General features: G+C 38.2%; 2 protein-coding genes across 4 annotated transcripts; both read left to right on the top strand.

The window, feature by feature from the left end:
- Positions 1–14887: 14887 nt before the first annotated feature.
- On the top strand, positions 14888–16763 carry LOC111916026 (uncharacterized). The gene is made up of 6 exons (XM_023911670.3): positions 14888–15315; positions 15653–15770; positions 15877–16088; positions 16215–16242; positions 16320–16428; positions 16511–16763. Exons 1-6 carry the CDS (start codon positions 15031–15033, stop codon positions 16590–16592), a joined length of 834 nt encoding a protein of 277 aa, XP_023767438.1. The 5' UTR covers positions 14888–15030; the 3' UTR covers positions 16593–16763.
- Positions 16764–18295: 1532 nt separating this feature from the next.
- Positions 18296–23512, top strand: LOC111916027 (uncharacterized ATP-dependent helicase C29A10.10c). 3 transcript variants are annotated; one of them, XR_006188239.1, is made up of 9 exons: positions 18296–18621; positions 18745–19260; positions 19587–20753; positions 21253–21577; positions 21651–21725; positions 21810–21918; positions 22055–22198; positions 22632–22759; positions 22848–23512. XR_006188239.1 is itself a non-coding variant. In XM_042899235.2 (7 exons), the coding sequence occupies exons 1-7, from the start codon at positions 18508–18510 to the stop codon at positions 22669–22671; spliced, it is 2574 nt and encodes an 857-aa protein (XP_042755169.1). In that variant the 5' UTR covers positions 18299–18507; the 3' UTR covers positions 22672–22835. The 3 variants fall into 3 exon arrangements, 1 of the variants encoding a protein (XP_042755169.1); XR_006188238.1 differs by having other exon boundaries at positions 18299–18621; positions 21651–21918; positions 22848–23510; XM_042899235.2 differs by lacking the exon at positions 22848–23512 and having other exon boundaries at positions 18299–18621; positions 21651–21918; positions 22632–22835.
- The last annotated feature ends 270 nt before the right edge of the window (positions 23513–23782 follow it).

Here is a 23782-nt window from a genome sequence, read left to right as displayed (position 1 = left end):
TAATATTTTGATTTTACATAGTTTTTGTTCCAATAAAACGAATCTTAATTTTCAAATAAAATTTCAATCATTTTTTTTTTTGAAAAACAAGTATAATTTGGTAACTTTTTTTTTTATTGTACTAGCTTATTGTTTTGGTTTATTTGTGTTTCTCTTGTCTTCTTTCTAATTTATAAATATTAAAAGAAATGATAATTGTTCTATTGATGTTGATTAAAATTTAGATAAAAAGGAGACAAAACTGTAAAAATGGTTTCCGTGATATGTATTTTATCTGAGTTTTCGTCCAAATCCCGATTTTTTTGGATTGGTGGTCCTTTTGACCATGTTTGTTTGTGAATTTGGTCCCTCGAAAAATTGAAAATACTAAAATGTCCTTCTGATCATGGTCGTCAAAATCGCGATCCTGATCGTAGCTAGGATCGTACGATCCTACGATTCTAGGTATGAAAAACGATCTGGATCATAAACGGATCGTATTTAGGGTAGGATCGCAGGTAGGATCGTAGGATCGAGATCCGATCCGATCATACATTCCCTAGATTTTTTTTTTTAAAATGAATTTTTTTACTACTTTATATCTTTTACTCTTTACCAATTTACCATTTATCATTTTGTGTTGTGACTTATGACTAATATTTTGAAGTTTTTATAACTTTTGAACAAAAAATTGAATGTTTGAAATATTTTTCATGATTAAAAATTATAAATTAAAATTATAATTTATTTTGTGGGATCTTAGGATCTCGATCTCGATCTTGCAAACCCAAAAACGATACTACGTAGGATCCCAATCTTGACAATCTTGCTTCTGATACACTTTTTATATTTTTTTCTATTTAATTTAAAGTTTCATTAATTAGAAAAATTAAGGGTCCACTTCTTTCTCTCTCTCTCTCTCTCTCTCTCTATCTCTCTCTCCGGGTTTGTGTTTGATAAACAACCAAGAACATATTCATAGATGTGACATCCTCATTTACACGGCCAGAAAAGTTTAATTAATTCTGCTTATTTCATTTCAGAGTATCATTTTTAAAGAACTATAATGCGAAATTTGTTCTCAATAATGTGATAATATTATTACCAAACATTTTCGAAGAAATGTGTTTCATTAATAACTTCGGTATGTCCTCGTCGATGCAGAAACATAAGCATAATGAAAATATTACAGGCCTTACAATAGTTTATTACACTATGGCCTATAATTTATCCATAAATCACTCAACATATCCTTGAACCTTCATGCCGCTACCTGTGATACAAAGAAACTGAGTGGGTTAGGCTTGGAAATTTGGTGAACACATAAGGTTTTCAACCCACAATAATCAAGTTCTTTAATTATATAGTTCACATCAAATAATTTTCCCGATTACCCATTCTCGTTATCCTTACATATTGATCCTAATATACTGATCTCAATGGACATATCATAAGAATCATCATCAACAACGAGTAGACAATACCACTTGGGGGATTCCCTTAGCAATATATGTCCATAAGGCAACCTTAGGACCATATAGTTCACTAACACCTACAAGTTCGAGCCTGCCAGCGTTCCACTGGACTGTCTAGAATATGTGGTCGTCATCTATATACTTTGCAAGATGACTGGTTCATCAAAAAGTCAAGACCTCTCATCATCATCTTATAATTTTCATCACCCATCACTACCCAATATATTTATGTAAATATATGAAAATACGTATATGATTAAATCACGTAAGATCATATAATTCATTTAACATAGATATCAAGTAATACAGATAATAGGCACACGTAGCATTTAATCATCTAGATACTTTATATCTATATGTATGTTGAAAGTAACCATGCACTCACTTGATAAAGTGGGTGACTGGAAATGTAACATCCCAAAATTCATGACCAAAAATTTCATTTTCAATATAACTAAAACACATTTGTAACTTGGTTCACACATTGAAAATCATTTCAAATAAAACATTTATCAAAGATCATTCCCAGAAATCACATATTGAGGAAAACATAGGTGTATGCGTTGTGATCGTCCCGAGCTCCTTTATTTGAAAACGGGAGGTACCTGAAACCAAAACTGAAAACCATAAGCATGAAGCTTAGTGAGTTCCCCAAATACCACATACCATACATATCAACATACTGCCTAGCATATCTGGGTGCTGGCCTACTCCTTTGGTCTCTTACAACCGGATATTGTCTAGCATATAAGCACATAAATCACATACTATCATACATAACCATGAGCCATACATATCATTCATATATCATAATTAATAAGGATGCTATGTGCCGATACATAGTCTTGCTATTATGTCACGGGCCGCCACGTGGTCTTTCTTGCCAAGTCGGGGGTCACCCCCTGGGTCTTACAGACAAGTGCCAAGAGCCACCTCCTGGTCTTTCATGCAAGCATCACAAAGACAACTAACATACATACTATTCTACTTAGCTAATTAACATACAATGTGCTAGGAGCCACCTCCTGGTCTTTCACACATAATGTCTACGGCTAACCCTCGGGTCTTCCTACCATACATAATAGCATATAGTGTGCCAGGAGCCGCCTCCTGGTCTTTCAAACATAATGCCTACGACTAACCCCCAGGTCTTCCTATATTACATAAACTAAAATGGGTCGACATTGGTGTGACGCCCATGTTTCTTGGCTAGACATTAATGATGATGTAATATTCTTAGTTAACCTTTGTAAACCGTTTTGAAATAATAAAAATGTATTATTTGAGTATTATGTGTTTTATGCTTAATTGTGTGACTTAAATGAATTAAGAATAAATATGAGCGTTAAAATAAAATACTAGATAAACCCAATATCTTTACATAAAGAGGTAGTGGTCGTGACAAGGGTTCCGGATATACAAAGAATGTCGAAATCCAAGTTATAATGAAGAAGTTATGACCTGTCGAAGTTTCGCGACAGAACTGGTACGACACTGCGTGACGTAAAAAGTGAATTTACGATAGAGCGATTTTTAGCCTTAGCGATCTAAATGAAAGTCATAGAATACGTTAAACCGAGAGCGTGAATGAAAAGAACGTCGAAATCTGACTTCGTATGAGGAAGTTATGATTTTTCTAAGTTTCGACTTAGCAGTATGCAACCCAAAGTTCGAATATGAGATCGAGTGATTTTTAGCCGAAATAATCTAAACGAGAATCGACGATCCCGCTAATAATAGTTCAATGGTAAAAAGACAGATGAAGACGGACGTCGGATGAAGAAGTTATGAATTTTTAACAAACTTTTCCTGTCCCGGCCTGTTAAAAATATAATAATAAAAATAAAGTAAAAATTAGCCGATGAAGTTTAAACGAGAGTTGTAGAGCATAATCTCACCTACGCGTGGATATACAGAACATCGAAAGCGTAGCTCGTATGCGAAAATTATGAATTTTTGAAGTATGAGGCACGCATACCGAAGCTTATCCAAAGGGAACGCCCCGCGTTCAGAAGGGGAACGCCGCACATTCGTTTTGCTCGGCCTCGGATGAGCCACGTTGTAGCTGACACGAGCTATCATTGGGCAGAGGACCTCGCCCCACCGGAACGCACTGCGTTCCTCCAAGGAACGTGTTGCGTTCGGCCGGGCCAGACTCCTCCTATAATTAGAAAGCGAGACCTCCGGGTTTTGTTGCTAATTTTCATTTCCTTCACCCCTTATACTTTCTCATTGTAACAACGTAAATTTTCAAAACAATTTTTCATTTCTTTAAAACATAATTTCATTCGAAACAAACCATAAAATCCAATGTAACATGGTCAAAATACAAAACATATCAATCCCAAGATCAATCATATCCAAATCCACCTGTGTGTGTACGAGTCATGTCGGCGCCTTCCCACGGTTCTCACTAGTACCTGAAACACATTACACATAAACACTGTAAGCAAGAAGCTTAGTGAGTTCCCCAATATACCACTTACACACATACGCCTTTCCAGGCCATACTCCACACGACCTTCCGGTCCATGTGTCTCAGGGGACTTCCGTCCCAACCCGGTAAACCTTCCGGTCCTACCCGTGTCGACCTTCCGGTCCATAACTCCCTGACCTTCCGGTCCACATCATAATGCCTTCCGGCCCATATCATAATGCCTTCCGGCCCATATCAAGCATAGCATACATATCACATACATAGCGTATACGAAATAGGCAACTCATAGCATACAATGCATATATCTCATAGCATACCAGACCTTCCGGTCACACATAGATACCCTTCCAGGTACAGTGTAGTGAGAAGACTCACCTTGTATGATGTCTAGTATCTCACGTGCTCGATATCTCTGAATCTCGAAACAACGACCTAGCCTCGCCTAATCACAACAAATAATCATTCCAAATCATTAACGGCTCTCAAGGCTATACTACACCCCTTTCTACAATCCCACAGAAGGGTAAAAGACCATTTTACCCCTCCCTGACTCAAAAGTCCACATGTTGACCAAAACCCTAAAAGTCAACAAAAGTCAACAGCAAGCAGTACGCGGGGCGTACCCTTGCACTCTAGAATCGGGGCGCGTACTGGGATTACGCCCAACGTAAATCCCAGTTTCTTACTTTCTTCATTTTAGTGTCTTAAACAGTTAAGACATAATCTCACATTCCAGATCTGGCCATTCTAATACCTCTTAATCCATAAAGTCGAAACCTTTAAGCCTTTGCGTGGCTATAAAGGTTCCCACACCTTCTAACACCTTTCCTTTCTCCTCCAAAAGTCTAGATCTCATGCATGGCTCAACATTCACGTCCAAAATTGCATTTTTATGAACATAGAACTCATATAGACCTAAAATATGATTGATCTAGGCCAATGGAGACTATTTGCTCATAAAGTCTCCATCTTGGGACCAAAAACCCTAGAATTTGGTCCATGAAGCACACAACACAAATAGCAAGGCAAGTTCTGAACTTTATACCTCAGGAAGAAGCTCCAACCTTTATAGACCTCAGATCTACTCTTTTCCACCAACTTCTAGCTCCTACAATGGCCTCCTCTTCTCTTTCACCACTTTGAAATGGCACTTTGAAGCTTAGAACACTCACACACAAGCTAAGGACGAAGGGAATACTCTCTTAGGGTTTCTTTCTGTGAGATGGTGGCTGAGAGACAAGACCATCTCATTCCTTTTATAGCCCTCAAGTCATATTAAAGTTTTGCATCTGGGCCGGTTACGCCCGGCGTAACCTTAGGTACGCCCAGCGTACCCGGATGAATCCACGTACAAAATAAGCGCGCGAGTAGGCGCAGCGTACTCCTTAGTACGCCCAGCGTACTCACAAGCTTAGCATTTACACAAAGGGACCTAACATGACAACTTGGAAAAGAAGAAGGGTTAAATGGTTGAACCTGAATTTTGGGATGTTACAATTCTCCCCCACTAGAACCAGACTTCGCCCTCGAAGTCTTATACCGAAAACAACTCCGAATGCTGCTCCCGCATCTCTAACTGTAACTCCCACGTCAGCTCGGACCCCTTCCGATGCTGCCACTAAACCTGCACCAACGGTACCTCCTTGTTCCTCAGAACCTTGATCTTCCAATCCTGAATCGCAATTGGTCTCTCGGCATAATTCAGGCCCGCATCCACCTGAATATCCTCCAGTGACACTACCGCCGAGTCGTCGGCTATACACTTCCTCAACCGAGACACGTGGAAGGTATCATGAATCTGGCTCAACTCCGCAGGTAGCTCTAATCGATATGCTACTCTGCCTACCCTCGAAATCACTCTAAACAACCCAATATACCGGGGCCCCAGCTTGCCCCTCCTCCTGAATCGAATCACTCCTTTCCAAGGAGACACCTTCAAGAGTACAAAATCCCCAATCTGAAACTCGAACTCGGATCGTCGCCTAGCTGCATAACTTTTCTAGCGACTCTGAGCGATCAACAACCTCTGTCTGACCTGATGTATCTGCTCTGTCGTCCGAAGCACTATCTCCGTACTACCCATCACACGTTGCCCAACTTCACCCCAACAAATGGGGGTCTGACACTTCCTCCCATACAACAACTCAAAGGGTGGCATACCAATGCACGAGTGATGGCTGTTGTTATAGGAAAACTCAGCCAAGGGCAAATATGTGTCCCAACTCCCTCCGAAATCCAATACGCATGCCGAAGCATGTCCTCGAGTGTCTGAATCGTCCGCTCACTCTGTCCGTCCGTCCTGTGGGTGGTATGCGGTACTAAAATGCAGCCTCGTACCCAACTCCTCGTGAAACTTCTTCCAAAATCTGGAAGTAAAACACACATCTCGGTCTGAAACAATCGAGATCGGAACTCCATGCCGCGATACCACCTCCCTCACGTACAACTCTGCCAGCCTCTCAGCAGAAGAGCTCTTACTGATAGCAAGAAAGTGAGCGCTCTTTGTCAACCTGTCCACAGTCACCCAAATCGCATCGACACCTCTTGCAGTCCTTGGCAATTTGGTGATAAAATCCATGGTAATATGTTCCCACTTCCACTCAGTAATCTCCAATGGCTGCAACTTACCATGTGGACGCTGGTGCTCGGCCTTAACCTTGCGACAGGTCAAGCACCTCTCCACGAACCATGCGACATCTCTCTTCATACAGGGCCACCAATATTCCCTTTTCAGGTCCAAAAACATCTTAGCGGCCCCAGGATGGATCGAGAACCTCGATCTATGGGCCTCCTCCATCAAGATGGTACGCGTTCCGCCCACAAACGGTACCCAAATCCGACCCTGAAAAGTCATAAGTCCTCGACTATCGGTAACGAACTCCGATACCTGCCCGACCACCTGCTCCCTTTTGCGGTTCTCCGGTCTCACAGCCTCCGCCTGGGCCCCTCGAATGGTATCCAACACCGGAGTCATCACTATCAACCTCATACAAACATCTCGTCTCAGGGCGCTCTCTGCCCTACGGCTCAAGGCATCGGCTACAACATTAGCCTTGCCCGGGTGGTACAGGATCTCACAATCATAATCCTTTACCACATCCAACCATCTCCTCTGGCGCATATTCAGGTTGGGCTGATCCATCAAGTACTTCAAACTCTTGTGGTCCATGTATATGGTACATCAAACCCCATACAGATAGTGATGCCAGATCTTGAGGGTTCCGGATATATAAAGAATGCCGAAATCCGAGTTATAACGAAGAAGTTATGACCTGTCGAAGTTTCGCGACAGAACCGGTACAACACTGTGTGACGTAAATAGTGAATTTATGATAAAGCGATTTTTAGCCTTAGCGATCTAAAAGAAAGTCGTATAATACGTTAAACCGAGAGTGTGCATGAAAAAAATGTACAAATCTAACTTTATATGAGGAAATTATGATTTTTCTAAGTTTCGACTTAGCAGTATGTAGCCCAAAGTTCGAATATGAGATCGAGTGATTTTTAGCCGAAACAATCTAAATGAGAATCGAAGATCTCGTTAATAGTAGTTCAACGGTAAAAAGACAGACGAAAACGGATGTCGGATGAAGAGCTTATGAATTTTTAACACACTTTTCCTGTCCCAGCCTGTTAAAAATATAATAATAAAAATAAAGTCAAAATTAGTCGACGGAGTCTAAACGAGAGTTGTAGAGCATAATCTCACCTACGCGTGGATATAAAGAACGTCGAAAGCGGAGCTCGTATGCAAAAGTTATGTATTTTTGAAGTATGAGGCATGCATATCGAAGCTTGTCCGAAGGGAACGCCCCGCGTTCGTTTTGCTCGGCCTCAGATGAGCCATGTCGTAGCTGACACGAGCTGTCATTGGGCAGAGGACCTCGCCCCGCCGGAACGCGCTGCGTTCGGCCTGGCTAGGCTTCTCCTATAAATAGAAAGGGAGACCTCCGGGTTTTGTTGCTAATTTTCATTTCCTTCACCCCTTATACTTTCTCCTATATTGCAAGAAATATCTTCGAAGTCCCGGTATCATCCCGACACCTGAAGCAAGTCCCGAAGCCCCGAAGATCCCGAGAAAAAGAGTTTTCAAGCCGAAACTCTGGTCACGTGAAGCCCGATTTTTTAGAAAACATCTCGGTTTCATCGAAGAATATTACTTTAAAGAGTCGTAGTGTTGTCCGATCACCGTCTTATAAAGTGAGTGTATATTCATTTTCTTCTAACACATAGATTCGAAGTATTCTCTATAAAATATGTGTTATGTGTTTATATATCATTTGCTTATTTGAGATAAGTGTTGAATGAATGTTTTATACACGTTTTACGTTGTATATGTATTTTTATCTACAATTATTTTGGGTGAAACATGGGTAGATAGTTAATGTGTGATTAAATAAAATGATGAGAGGCCTCGATGTTGTTGCTGATTCAGTCATCTAACGGAGTTTAGATGACGACCACAGACTCTTCTAGACAATCCAGTGGAACGCTGCCAGGCTCGCCACCTGTAAGTGATATTGAACTTGGGTGTTCAATTGTTGTACTCCATCCCCCACATGGTTGCCTTATTTGACATAAATTGATAGGAAACCCCCAAAGCAGTGTTGTCGCCCCGATGAAAATCCTTAGGCTAGGTCCCTTGTGATAGTTGTTTTAGGGACGTAAAGTGAGGATAACAGGAATGGGTAATTGGGTTATTGTTGGTTGATGAAATTAATATAATTATTTATTGTGGGTTGAAAAACCTATATGCTCACCAGGCTCCCAAGCCCGACCGACTCAGTTTTCTTTGTATTACAGGTAATGGCACTAGAGCATAAGTTGGATGACTTATCAAGATATTTTGGATTATAGACCAGTAGTTGTAAATAACTTTTGTAAGGTCTATTTTGTACTGTTTATGCTTTTGGTCTGTATCGGAGTATGACATCCTGAGATTTTGTTAAATGAAAATACATTTCTTTAAGAAATGATTTGATAAGTTTTTATCATATTTTGTTTTGGGAACAAATTTCGCAACTCTTTTAATCAAAGGATTACTCTGAATTATTTTAAAAGCATAAATTACATCGGTATTTTTTGGCCGTGAATTTGGGGATGTCACAATTGGTGCCTTCGACCCATACAAACAGTGAGGAGACTCACCTCGAATGCAAAAGCTCCCCAAAAAAAATCGTTAGCTGCTTCCCCGCCGACTTTCTGAGCTATCTATACCAGAACCAGATAAAATCTTAGTTAATAGAACAAAACCCTCAAGTTTGCCCCAAGGTCAAACTTGGTCAAAAGTCAACGTTTAACAAAAGTCAAAGTCAACAAATCAAACTTCAGGTTGAGTACACCCAGCGTACTCAGCTCATACGCATGGCGTACTTACCAACCAAAATCAGGACCCCATACGAGTACGTGCAGCGTACTCGAAGGTACGCCCGACGTACCCGGCCAAATGGCACTTTTCTACTAAGTGCTTAATCTCTTAATTCCTTTCATCCAACACTCAGATCTAGTCCCACAACATCATTCTAAGTCACAAAGTTTCCACCTTTATGACTTTCTATGTCTAGAAAAGGTCTAAAAGCTACAACCTTAACTTATTAATCCATTAAGACATCATGATACTCTCATGGAAGGTATAGAAGGATCAAGATTACATTTTTATGGATCCTAAAAGCAGTATAATGGATAAAGTTTCCAACTTTATTCATTATAATGGTCCAAACCACCAAGATCTAGCCTTTAAGCATCAAACGGGATCAAAAGTGCATCTTTTTCAACTTAATCCATTAAGTCCAAGTCTCCAACCTTCAGATCTGAGTCACATCGATGTTTAGATGGATAAAGTTTCCAAATTTATCCATAACAAGGTCACAAACTTTCAAGATCTAAACTTTATGCACTAAAATGATCAAAAGCTCATAACATCCAAAAACTAGCTAGATCTAACAAATGCATCATCAAGATTCAAATTTTATACCTCTAGAAGAGAGATCAAGGTGAATAAACTCCAGATCTACAAGCTCCAATGCAACCAACACTTCTACAAGAAGTTCCTTCTTCTCCAAGGTGCACCATGCATACTCCAAAGCACTCAAAATCACCTTCTTTTAGCTCACAAGGCTCATCTAAGGTTAGGGTTTCATGAAAGGGATGTTAGAGGGGTGGAGGCTGAGAATGGAGTGGGTTTGGGGGAGTTAAGAAGCTTAAATAGGGATTAAACCATGAAAATAGGGTTTAGGCATTGATTACGTACGCCCAACGTACACCTTTTTGTACGCCCATCGTACTCAGCTTGGCCCAAAACCACCCAAACTTCAAACGGTCATAACTTCTTCGTTCTAACTCCATTTTCGACGTTCTTTATATCCACATAAAGGTATTTAGGAGCTTTAAAACTATATCTAATTACTTTTTACTTAAAACACATCGAACTAAAATCTATAATTCATAAAATAAGTCTGAAACACTACATTCCCATTTTACCATTTGACTCCAAAGTGCAAACCGAACTATTGGATCACATATCTACATTACCCACATCCAAATAGGCCTAAATCTTAACTTTTCAAAGGCCCTAATCCTTATGATGACCGCTCTTCGGGCCACAACCTTGAATTAGGAATTGATTCAGAACAGGTGTTACAACTCTCCCCCACTTAAATTAGATTTCGTTCTCGAAATCATTCACTGCCATCCCCGGCATACCAGGAAACCTGAGCAACAAAACCACAATCCTGTGAATACCATAGACTTCCCAAGGCAACCGAAACCAACCCTAACAGAACTCTCCAAACCCAAATAAAACGAATCCTTAACCCCTTACATAGGAACACATCTACCCTTCAGAGTCTTGAAATTTGCATTGGTCTGACTCCACTACAGACCGCCCCTGCTGAACCATTACCGTGCTAATTCCTTATTGAATAACTGGTCGAACAACCACTTCCGGTCCTGATTATCTCGGTGCTACCAACCGAATGAATTCACTTACCATATCCAGATGTTGAACGCTCATCTTAACAGATAGTCCAATTAGTCCTTCGAGTAGAGTATCCATCTCTGTAACGGTTAGAATCAGACGAGAGTTGCGCAACAGAGTCAAATCGATTACTATGAGATTATTTAATCCCACTGCAAGTGGATTAGCATCTCCCGATCAACGACTACTCCACATAAGGATCCCAAATCACTACCGCTACTCGGGAATACCATACCGTCGTCTAGCTGTTTTCCATATCAACCATGACTTCCCTGGATCCCAATCTTTCCTGCTACTATCCAAAATATCGGATTCCTGCTTGGTTGCTGAGCCAGTAATTAACCTTGAATTCACCCCACGCAACCTCCGAAGGATTCCTTGTCTAACAATAACTGCCCTATCTATACCGCCACTCATGGCTCCTTTAATCCTATTGATCTATCTGATCATGATAGGCTGACAACCTGTCGCCACTGAATCTGACGTAAAAAGGTGAATGCTACCAGAATAATTGTAGTCTTACATAATGTCCGGTCTCCTTCGACCTACTGTTTCCTGAATCCGATCATACTGTAGCCTACTCACATTCGTGCGGCTGACCCGCCTTGGCCTAAATCATCTGAAAGAATCCGTGAGTGAATCACAAATCTGTCACAACATTCTCACTGTCTAATATGGACCAGTGAATGCTACGGGCCACCATGCAGTCTTACAACACTCCCATACTAATTGACTACGAGCCACCCCCGCAGCCTTACTATACCACTATACTAGCAGCTAACTAACGAATGCTACGGGCTACCCCTGCAGTCTTACAACATTTCTACTCTATCTGCCAACTAGTGAATGCTACGGACCACCCTGCAGTCTTACAACACCTCTATTCTATCTGCCAACTAGTGAATGCTACGGGCCACACTACAGTCTTACAACACTTTTACACTACCTGCTAACTAGTGAATGCTACGGGCCACCCCACAGTCTTACAACACTCCTACACTGTCTGCTGACTAATACTACATGCTACCCCGTAGTCTTACCAAATTCCCCATGCTAGTTGGCCGCTGGTGAATGCTATTGCTATCCCGCAGTCTTACAACACCTTCCATGCTATCTGGCTGCTGATGAATGCTACGGCTATCCCGCAGTCTTACAACACTTCCCATGCTAACTCAACTGCTGACCATGGTCTTACCGTTGATTACCAATCCGAACACATCCAAAGTCGAGCACACACACAATATAACTGTTGGATTACTGTCTAAGTCCATAACTACTTTTGGTATGTACTTGAACCGGTTGTAGCATGGTCATTAAGAATAATTATTCGGGGTATAAATATGATTTTTTAATATATTATATGGATTATATATTAATTTGGAATCATATTATTAATTATTATTTAATTAGAAATTAATTAGGAATTAATTTTGGGATTAAAAGAATTAAATAAAAGTGTAGGGGTTGTTTTGTAATTATTTGATAGTTGAGAATTTGGGCCATTGGATCACCTTTATCAAGGCTTGGCTGAAAATCCTAGAAGGATCTAGGAGTTTTCGTCCAAGAGTTTAAGGAAAGGAGTTCATGGGTTTGCTTAGACCCTAAGCTAAAGGATTAGGGTTTCCACCTTGAAACCCTAATTGACTTCAACTATAAATAGCACCCTAAGGCACTCCAAATCGGAACCCCTTGGAGAAACCCTAGTAGAGCCGATTTTGTGAGCTTGTTACCCTCCATCCTCTCTCTCTCTCATATTCATCCTCTCACTCAAGTGTGTTTGTGAGCCATTAGAGGTACTACACTTGTGGTACTTGCTTTCAAAAGCTAAGGAGATTCAAGAAACAAGTTGTTAACTACATAACAACCAAAGGTATGTATTCTATTCTTTTATGTGAATTTAGAAAATTATAGAAGCATGCTAGGTTTCCTTTTGTGTTCATAAAGTTGTATGTCTAATAGTGAAAACATAGATCCAATTAGGGTTACATGCATACATATGATTGTTTGTATAAAACCCATCAATAACATCCCTCACTGAATTCATTTCCTGACTGGGATCCTCAACCTGGTTCCCCCATAGTCTGCTACAGATGAATCAGGTGTGGTCCCAAAGTCGGGAAGTTTCCCGAACTTCCAATTCACATTATCGTCCATTTAGGCAACCACTTGGTCTACCTTTCCTTTCCTAATGGGGATACGAGCTTATCCCAATTTCACGCTTGCTTCTGTCCTGGGTACCTAAACGGTTCTCCCCCACTTCGATCCGACTAAGTCTCCACATCAGATGAGAAATGGAAGGATTCCCGATCCTTCCTACCTTTTAATGATCGATCTGCTGACAAGCAACGCTTGCTAATGCTAGCGATTCATTACTAGCCGAACTTACAAGACCATACTACCTCTGAAGACTAGATGAACACTTTCTGAATCCCAGCAATACTGATAACTCCAGATGCCTTGAAATGATACCGTACTCAGATCTTGAAGTCTAATTAACTGATGCTCAGAGAAAAACTTCGGTAGTAGACCACTTCCCTTGGCGACCCCATGAGTCAATTTGAGCACAATGACCGAACCCTTCGAATCCTGACGAGGGTAATAACCATCCTACCGAACCCTGACTGCAGACCTTCCACATAATGCCCTTGAATAAATCTCGATTACAAGTCGAGATAACGTTGAACACCCCAAACCAGCAAAAGGGAAACGACCTTACACTAACCACTAATGATTCATGGTATGCAATTAGCATATGCATTTCTTGAAAATATAATCCAAACACAAGCAAATAAATAAACCGAATATATGCTTACCTAAACTGATGCAATATTCTAACAACCATAAACACGAATATAAATAACCTGAAAGAAGGCAAAAGATACATACCTGCAAAACTCAACTCCTCTCTGCTAGGGCTCCTATGCTACCTTCTTGTCCATCAGTGATCCTCAAAGATGCCGGAGCAGGCGTGCTCATTGCTCATCCCCTCAATGTCGGACAGTCGGCCTTCTTGTGGTCCACCCGGTGGCAGTGAAAGCATAACAGACTTACTCCTTGAGGACAATCCTTGCTGACGTGGCCAACCCGGCCACACTTGTAGCAGCCTAATCCCCTAGAACGCCAAGCCCCATCAATCAATTATTATCTTTATTGATGATATCTTGGTGTATTCTAAGACTAAAGAGCAACACGAGGAGCACCTTCGAGAGCTTTTGGGAGTGTTGAGGCGAGAATGGTTGTATGCCAAGTTCTCGAAGTGTGAGTTTTGGTTACGAAAGGTCCAGTTCCTGGGACATCTCATTAACCAAAACAATATTTTGTTCGATGCAACCAAGATTGATTTCGTAATGCAGTGGGAGGTTCCAAAATCTCCCTTAGAGATCAAAAGTTTCTTGGGTTTGGCGGGATATTATCGGAGATTCATCCAGGATTTCTCCAAGATTGTTGTACCCCTCACTCGTCTTACGAGGAAGGGAGTGGATTTCTGATGAAGCCCTGAGCAGCAGACGACATTTGAGACACTGCGACAGAGGTTATGTGAGACCCCGGTGTTGACTCTTCTGGAGGGTGTCGAGGATTTCATTGTATTTTGTGATGTATCCATCATTGGTTTGGGGGCGGTTCTTATGTAGAGAGCGCGATTGATCGCATATGTTTCATGGCGGTTGAAGCCTCATGAGTCATGATATCCTACTCATGACCTGGAGTTGAGGGCAGTGGTATTTGCCTTCAAGATTTGGAGACATTATCTATATGAGGTCCGTTGTACCGTTTACACGAATCACAAAAGTTTGCGATATCTTATGGATTAGCCGAACCTGAACATGAGGTAGCATAGTTGGCTGAACGTGATCAAGGATTATGACTGCGAGATCCTTTACCATCCTGGTTGCTAATTGATTCATTTGAGTGAACAAATATTTGTCCGGCCTATGTCATTCAACAAAGATGAGGGGCTGATCCTGCAAAAATGTAAATCGCTTCCAAGGTTCGTAAGAGGGATGCCTTGTAACTTATTAACCCTGGGAAGCGTCAACCGATTGGATTATCCAAACTCCCCCAAATCGTCATCACTTTCCATTGCCCTAAAACATCCCTTTTCTGCAGAATCAACCTAATTAGGGCTGAGAATAAACGCTTGAAAGTATTCAAATTCATACCTCATGGGTCGTATCTCGATCGAGTCCGCGAAGACGGTGCTGGAGGTGGCAGAAGTTGCTTTTAAAGCGGTCGAGTTCTCCCACCACCATCCCCTCCACCTCAAGACTGAACATCAAGAAAAATCCGGCAACAAGAACGAAAATAAGCAACCTTTGGAAGTAAAAGAAAAGGAATTGGAGGCTTTGAGATCGGAGAATCAACGTCTTAGGGATTTACTCGAACAGAATCTCAAACTCCTTCAGAACATATCCGAATCGCCTTGCTTACTGGAAGATTGTCCTCCTGATGTATGTGATTTATTACCGTATACGCTATTTAGATCATGCATATCACACGCACACATACATAGATGCAAATTGATTGTTTTTTCTTCAATCGGAGCCACAAATAGTGTTAGATTATTGGTGATTTTTTCTTAAACTATGATTAGTTGTGATCTCAAAGTGCTTACTAAGATCACTGGATTTTTTCCCCCAAATTAATCCCTTCAATACCTTTTGAGATCAAACCGAGCTAGTTTAAACTTCAAAATTGATATTTATTTTCAAAGTTTTATAGAAATTGTACTAACCACATTAACATTTACATGATCATTGCACAAACTTATAACTCATTCAACTGCAGCTACATTCTCGTATTATAAATACTGTGGAATCTCCAAAGTTCTTGAGTCAACTAAACACCCTCCATAACAACACAGTCGATGGGATACCCTGCAAGTTTTCTCTCGAAGACACCACAGGTTATTTCCCCCTTCCCCCTTCATGTTTCAACAATCCATTCATCCTCTTATGCCATTTCACTATTCCTTTCAACCTGATTACATTTTGTGGGTTATCTTTTGACAGAATTGGGTCTTCAACTAGATGAGATTCTAATAAACGTTGGCTCTGAAGAACCAAGTTTATGGATTTGGGTCACTGAAGAAATGGTACATGGTAAACTTGAAGAGAAAAGTGGAATCGATAATGAGAATTATGTAGTTATTAGCCATGAACAGGTGGTGGATGGAATTGCCAACTTTATGGCTAAATGTATTCTTTTAAACCCAAAAGCCAAGGTATAAAACTATAAAACTATAAATTATTAAACATCCAAACACTTTTTTCTTGTTTACAATTTTCTTACATAAAAGTTTCAATACATAACCAATTTCACACCTTCTCAATCTTTTCTTGAAATGCAGAGTTTGACACCTGAGGAGATGCAAAAGAGTAAGTTTTCATTTTATTTTTTATTTAAAAAAAATTGAAATGTTTAATAAATATGTTTTAATTTATAAAACTTGCAGAGTTGAGCAAGGCATTAGGTGGCATGAGCAAGTTTGAGAAGGTAATGGAAATATGGCATGCTGGTCAGCTGTTTTATTTGATGGCAACTTGGGGACTTGCTCTTGCAGGGTGGGTAATTTGGTAATTTCATAAATACTTTTTATAAGCAAATTTTTGTTTATTTATTTATTTTGTTTAATGTTGTTAACAGGTTGTATCAGAGTAGAGCAGTGTTAAGAATTGCTGCAAGGGGAGTTCATGCAACAAGCAAAGTTGCTATGAGGGCTCTTTAAGTTGTGAATTTGTGGATTTCTCTTTCACATGAAAAGTGTAAATAATGTAAAAAAAAAAAATTACTGTTTTTATGCAATTTAAAGAATTGTTCATCAGTTTGTTTTTTTATTGTAAGGCGTGATTGCTTAACTTCAAGAATGGCATTGTAAATATATGATTGGGTTGTGTTTTGTGCCTCTTTCACTTTTTGGTTTTTGAATATTTTTCACACGTATGTCCATAATCATTTAAGTATGTCTTAATGGATTGAGATAAAAATCGAAGCATTATGGATTCGGATGCATTTCTTTACCTTTCCTCTCTCTATTGTGTATTTATTCCAAACACATTTTATTAAACACCTAATCTACTTCAAATTGGGAAAAATGCATTCTAGTGAAAAAAGAAAAATAAATAATACTCTGCTCAAGTATTGACCATTTATTTAGCCCATAATCATATACATATTTATATAAAAAAAACTTTAATTGAGCAACCAAAAATAGTTTTTAGACGAACTTAGTGGGCTTTTTAAAATTCTACCAATTACCCTTTATTAATTATAAAAAAAATAATATTTTGTATGTCGTTTTATACATTTCAATTAGCTTATCAATTAATTTTACAAAATGTTTTTTTTATAGGTTGGCAACTAGGTTTTTCAGAGTTTTCAGCTAACAGCTTTTCTACTTTCAATATTTTCAACATACCCTGCTAAAGGTCAAAAGATTACCATAAAATATTCTTAATGTTCACAAGGTAAAGTTCTCTAACTATAAATCACATCAAGACTCTTGAGACAAATCAATTGCCAATAAGAAGCAATGTTTTCATTTGTTTTCTTCTCTCTGGTTCTATATACACCAATGTTTTAAAAACCGGTTTGAACCGGTCGGTCGAACCGGTTGGACCGGGAATCGGAAGAATGAGCGGTTCAACTATCACCGGTTTTATATTGATTTCTGAACCGGATTGAACCGGCTGGTTTTTAAAAAAACCCGGTTGAACCGGTCAAAATAAACCGGGTAAACCGAATAAAAACACATGAAACAGAATAAATTACATAATAAACTTTGGTGATTTTTTTCAAATCTATTTAGTTTTCTCTAAATAAAAACATATGATAAATATTATAAAGTTTTTTGATGTGTTTGTATTCATCTAAACCTATATTTCGTTTCGGTATTATACTTTATTTTCTTTTTGACATATATGGATTGATATAAACACTAAAACTTATGGTTATGTGTTATTTTAATGTATTTGAATTAATCTACAACATATTTTTATGTGTATTTTTAATGTTTGAATTTATAAGTATCAAATTCATAATTTATATATGTATGTATATGTAGGAAATAAAAAAACATAAAAACTATAGAAACCGATTCATTCGGCGGTTGAACCGGTTAAACCGGTTGAACCGTGAACCGGTCACCATACCGGTTCAACTAAAAAACCGGTTTTTAAAACATTGATATACACCTACCATTTTTTATTCAAATGTTTTGGATGCAATGTACCTAAAAACAAATGACAGGTGAAGAAACCAAAGACATGTACGTGTAAATTATAGCTTGCTGATGAAGGAACTTACTTAGGGAAGGTTAGATTCCACAGCAAGAAATCTCCTTTCATTTGTGTACGTAGTATTTAAATCAAATGAGAATGTTAGTTTGGAACAAAGTGTTGTTTTTTTTCGAAAGTAGATTATTTTATATTTCTCTCATTGACTAGAGGTCAACTTGGTATCTTCTTTACTTAATAGCAACATTCTACTTTTGATTTCTTTATGCATTTATGTCGTACGATATGATCTTTTTCTGATTTATATATATCTTTAGCGCTTTTGAAACTTGAAGGCTTAATCTGGTGCCATTTCTAGTAAACAAGAAATTAAGTGAGTTTTAATTTCTCCATTGATCGAAAAGTGATATGGCAACTTCTAGTAGCTTTAATAAGCCCAAAACAAAGGGAAAGGAGTTGATTGATGAGGTGTTTTCTTGGTCATTTGATGCTGTTCTCAATGAAGATCATTACAAGGGAAAGGTAAGTAATGGAGTCATGTGTGATATGCATCATCAAAAACAGCTTTATAGATTATGATCAAATTACAATTTTTCTTTCACTAAGCCAAAAAAGTAATTGTAATAGTGTAAAATTTATTAATAGGTAAACACAATCGAAGAAAGATTTTCATCAACAAGTGATTACACCAATTCGTTCATCAAGCCACTACTTGAGGAAACACGTCATGCTTTGATGTCCAAAATGAGAACAATCTCTAGTGCCTCTACTCGTGGGATCATCAACATGTCAAGATTCCCTAACATATATTTGGAAAGTAAGGGCAAAAGTGGAAAAGGGTGTTATGAGCCCGAGGTGGGAGATCTCATAGCTGTGACAAATGGAAAACCTAGATGTATTGGTGATATCAATCAACCAAATGGAATTCCCTATGTCATTGCTTTGGTTCAAAGGGTCTTCAAGGATGATGTGATCCAAGTAAGATCCAAAAAACAAATTGTTTTTAATGGGAAAGAATCTAACAATAGAGGGAAACCCATGTTGTTTGTGGTTCATCTTGTGAATTTGACACCTAATATCCACATATGGCAAGCTTTGCACTCTAAATTGGATGGAGAGAACATGAAAATCATCAATAAAGTACTCCAAAGTGACTCAAAGGTGATAAACTTCTTTTTACACAATTTGACAACATATAATACATGATTCAAACGATATGAAATATGCTTAAATGCTATTTATTTATTAATATATCTTATTTGATTGAAGTACTTTTGTATATTCATCGATCTAGTTTCATTTAGTTTTTTACTATATTCGTACATATATAACAATCAACATGTTTGTTCATTTCATACTTTCAAACCAACCAAACATGATAATAGAATATAATGATCTATTACATTACCTTTCTCATTCCATTACATTGTTATGATTACATTCCATCATACCAAACAAACCCTAAGATCATGGAGTGATTATTTCAGGGTAACAAAGAATGTTCACTATGCTCCATTCAAGATTCAAAGAAATCTGCTTCACTAAACTTACAACACACCATGAACACTTTCAGTCTGAATCAATCTCAAAAAAAGGCAATATGGAGTTGCATTGTTGCAAGAGAATGCCATCATCAAGAAACCGTGAAACTAATATGGGGTCCACCAGGAACAGGTAAAACAAAAACAGTTGGTTGTCTTCTATTCGCTCTATTCAAAATGAAATGTCGCACATTGACATGCGCACCTACCAATAACGCGGTGTTAGAGGTCGCATCACGTTTTATGAGTCTTGTAAAAGGTTCATTAGAGTATGAAACCTATGGATTTGGAGACATAGTTTTATTCGGGAAAGGTGAGAGAATGAAAATCGATGGTTTTCCAGAACTCTATCAAGTGTTTCTTGATAATCGAATATCTGTTCTTGCTTGTTGTTTGTCTCCCACTTTTGGCTGGAGAAGCAAGGCAAATTCGATTGTACAATTACTGAAATACCCTCAAGATGAATACAAATTGTACTTGTGTGATAAAAGAAATGTGGATGATGAAGCTAGCGATGATGATGAGTGGGAGATTTGCGAGAATGAGGGTTTAAAAGACGTACATGGGAAGGTGATAGTTTATGAAAAAGTGCTTAAAATCAAGGAAAAGTTATCTTTTGAGGATTATATCAAAGAAAAATTCAACATTCTTGAAGAAAAACTGACAACTATGTTTAAAAGCATGTACACACATATGCCAACTTCTTGTCTAACATTACAACTAGCAAAGAAAATGATGAGAGTTATCACCTTGTTAAGCAATACCCTCCAAGGGGTTGAAATTTCTGAAGAAAACATGGTACCTATGAATGAGTTGGTAGTGATGAAAAAGGAGCTCTTTCAAGTTCTTGATCAAGTCCTTCGTGAAACCGTTTCTTTCCCTAATGATCAAGAAATCGGAAACTTTTGTTTGGAAAATGCATGTTTGATCTTTTGCACGGCCTCGAGCTCAATTAGATTGCATGCTCTTGAGACAAATGTGGAATTATTGGTAGTTGATGAAGCTGCTCAACTTAAAGAATGTGAATCTTTTATCCCTTTGCAACTTTCGGGTCTTCGTGATGTTATACTCATTGGGGATGAGATGCAACTACCTGCAATGGTTGGGAGTCCGGTATTCATTCTTTCCATCTTTTTTTTTTGTAGGGTTATATGCAAGAAATAACAAATTAATGAAAGTACATTGTTAGCATTTAACTCTTTTCATTTGGGCTAAATGCAACAAATAGCAACATATTTAATTATTTATTGTAGTGTCTAACTTTCATTTGTGTTTGTTATAGCTTATAGCCTTGTATTTTCAATCTTTTTCACTTATGAAGACATTATACTTTGAAATATCTATGCAATTATAGTATTAAACATTAAAATATCTATTCAACTATAGCAATATTGTAAAGTGATTTGTATTTGGATAACATCGTTATAATTGAATAGGCAGTTCAAATTACCATGTTGTAACATAAAGAAATGAAAGTAGGACGTAGTAAGAAACAAATGAATGAATACACCTTGCTATTTCTTGCATTTAAGTTTAATCCCTTTTATTTTGCTATCGAGTTTTGCACCATTTGATTAACTGAAACTCTACTTGTGTGGATTAATTGTTGTAGATATGTAGGGAAAAGAAGTTTGGAAGGAGCTTATTTGAAAGATTGGTGTCACTAAAACATCTGACACTCCTACTTAATGTCCAATACAGAATGCATCCTGAAATAAGCCTGTTTCCTAACCAAGAATTCTATGGGAACAAGATTAAAAATGGCCCAAACGTATATATACCAAATTACAAAAAGCAGTTTCTTAAAGGAGACATGTTTGGACCATACTCCTTCATTCATTTAACCCAAGGGAAAGTTGAATTTGATAAAACTAAAAGTGGGAAAAACATGGAGGAAGTAGCTGTGGTTGTTGAGTTGATTACAAAGCTTCATGAAGGTAACATCTTCTTACTTCTATTTCCTTTAAACTACTTCAAGTCTTGATCATTTTTATCGACTTATATTCACAGAAAGTGTCGCGAAAAACAGAAAGATTAGCGTGGGTTGCATAACACCATACACGGCTCAAGTTTCTGCAATACAAAGTAAACTTTCAGACATTTATCAAGTCATAAAAGCGGGAAAACATGAGTTTTCTTTGAATGTTAAAACTGTTGATGGGTTTCAAGGGTGTGAAGAGGATGTGATAATCATTTCAACTGTAACTGGAATTGCGAGTGGATCTATTGGTTTTCTAGCTAGACCTCAAAGAGCAAATGTGGCTCTAACACGAGCAAGGTTTATATACAATAAACTTAAAAAAAAAGTTCAAATATATATATATATATATATATATATATATATATATATATATATATATATATATATATATATATATATATGAAGAAATGACTTAATCTGTTAATTTGTTAAGGCATTGTTTGTGGATATTGGGAAATGGAGATACGTTGAGGAATAGCAGCAACACATGGAGGCGATTAGTCAACAACGCCAAGGCTCGGGGTTTTTTTTATGTTGGTAATGAAGATGAGAGTTTGGCTGATGTGATCAACCAAAGGTACGTGTTTTTTCCATTTTTGGTCCCTGAGTATTGCTAATATTTTCAGTTTTAGTTCGAAAATGTTTTCTCTTGCAGTTTCGGTCTTCATTTGAGGTTCTTGTAATGTTTTGTTTTCTTGTTTCAAATAAAAAGACTATTTTTGTGAACAAAAGGCTTTCTTTATGCGATAGACGATTTTTGCAAATTTTGTCGAAAAGTATAATCGTTTTCTTGGAACATGGACGAAAAATGTTATATAAACATCAAATAGGATCAAATTTGTAATTGAAAATTTTTTGGGATAAATATTCAAAAAAATTAGCTTTATCTGGGACCAAAAATGTCATTTACTTTATACTTTTTGTTGGGTGTAAGGTAGAAGTCTTAAAGTTAGAATTTTATTTATTTATTTATTTATTTTTATTTTTTTGTTTTTTTATAATTTTGAAAGGAATTTAGAGGTTTCAAAGATGTGGTCAAAGGGTGATTGAAAATGGATTCTTATCAAACGGAATTTCTGCAATGAGTTTGAGAAAAGAAGCAAGCTCATCATCATCACCGTCATCTGGATTATGTTTGGTAAGTATTTAATTTTTTGATGTTCGAGGGGAACTGGCATTTTGGAGAATTAACTCGGTGATCGGTTTTCATTTTTTTTTTTATCCAGGAGGGACATAAGGCTTAATAACGGTCATATTTTCAACATCTCTGCAACGTGTATTAGACTAATTCAGAGTCAAATTGTATTCCATATATTTAGGAGTTTTCAGTTGTATTTCTGTATATAAATACCTGGTGTATATTGTTGTATTTGACAATCAATAGAGTGAGATTATCCTCTTTACTTCTTGACTCTTTTATGGTATCAGAGCAGTCTTGATTTTTTTTCATGGCTCACAACAACCAACATATTTTAGGGTTCGCTACTGGCTCCTCTTTTCAAATCCCTTCCATGAGCATCAAACTTGAGACCTCCAACTTCTGTCTTTGGCGTACAAACATTATATCTACTCTGGAAACCTTTGATCTTGAATCATTCATTCTTGACCCTCAGCCACCACCAGAAACCATCACCACTGAACGTGAAGGTGCTCCTCCTACTGTTGCTCCCAATCCAGAGTATACCTTGTGGAAGCAACGTGATCGCTATGTTCTTCTCTGGTTGAAATCCACACTTGCTGAAAGAGCCCTTGCCATTGTTGCGCGCTGTACCTCTTCTCGCCTTGCCTGGAAGTCACTCGAAAAAACATTCCAGGCCCAAACAAGAGCTACCCGTATGGCCATGAAAACCCAACTTCAAACCTTATCCAAAGGCTCTCTATCTATGGTTGAATATATCGAGAAGAAATGTACAATTGCTGATTCCTTAGCCGAGAATCAAACTCTGATTTCCACAGAAGATCAAATTGTCTACATCCTTCAGGGTCTCGACTCCTCTTATGGTCCATTCACCTCTGCCATCAGGATAAAGGATGATCCAATCTCCGTTGATGATCTTGTAGGGCTTCTCCTCCAAGAAGAAGCTCGTCTAGAATATGAACATCTTCGTCAATCAACCGCGGTTGCTGATTCCTCTCCTACCCCTCCGGTGGCGTTAACTGT

The sequence above is a fragment of the Lactuca sativa genome, chromosome 2 (genome assembly GCF_002870075.4).
Source record: "Lactuca sativa cultivar Salinas chromosome 2, Lsat_Salinas_v11, whole genome shotgun sequence".
Lineage (NCBI taxonomy): Eukaryota > Viridiplantae > Streptophyta > Magnoliopsida > Asterales > Asteraceae > Lactuca > Lactuca sativa.
The sequence above is the reverse complement of the archived record's forward strand: the minus strand, read 5'-3'. Positions and strand labels throughout refer to the sequence as shown.

Coding starts and splice junctions, on each gene's coding strand:
- LOC111916026 (XM_023911670.3), top strand. CDS start 15,031: ATGGGTCGTATCTCGATCGAGTCCGCGAAGACGGTGCTGGAGGTGGCA. Junction 16,089..16,214: donor TTTTAAACCCAAAAGCCAAG/GTATAAAACTAT, acceptor CTTGAAATGCAG/AGTTTGACACCTGAGGAGAT. Junction 16,243..16,319: donor ACCTGAGGAGATGCAAAAGA/GTAAGTTTTCAT, acceptor TAAAACTTGCAG/AGTTGAGCAAGGCATTAGGT.
- LOC111916027 (XM_042899235.2), top strand. CDS start 18,508: ATGGCAACTTCTAGTAGCTTTAATAAGCCCAAAACAAAGGGAAAGGAG. Junction 18,622..18,744: donor AAGATCATTACAAGGGAAAG/GTAAGTAATGGA, acceptor ATTTATTAATAG/GTAAACACAATCGAAGAAAG. Junction 20,754..21,252: donor CTGCAATGGTTGGGAGTCCG/GTATTCATTCTT, acceptor TAATTGTTGTAG/ATATGTAGGGAAAAGAAGTT.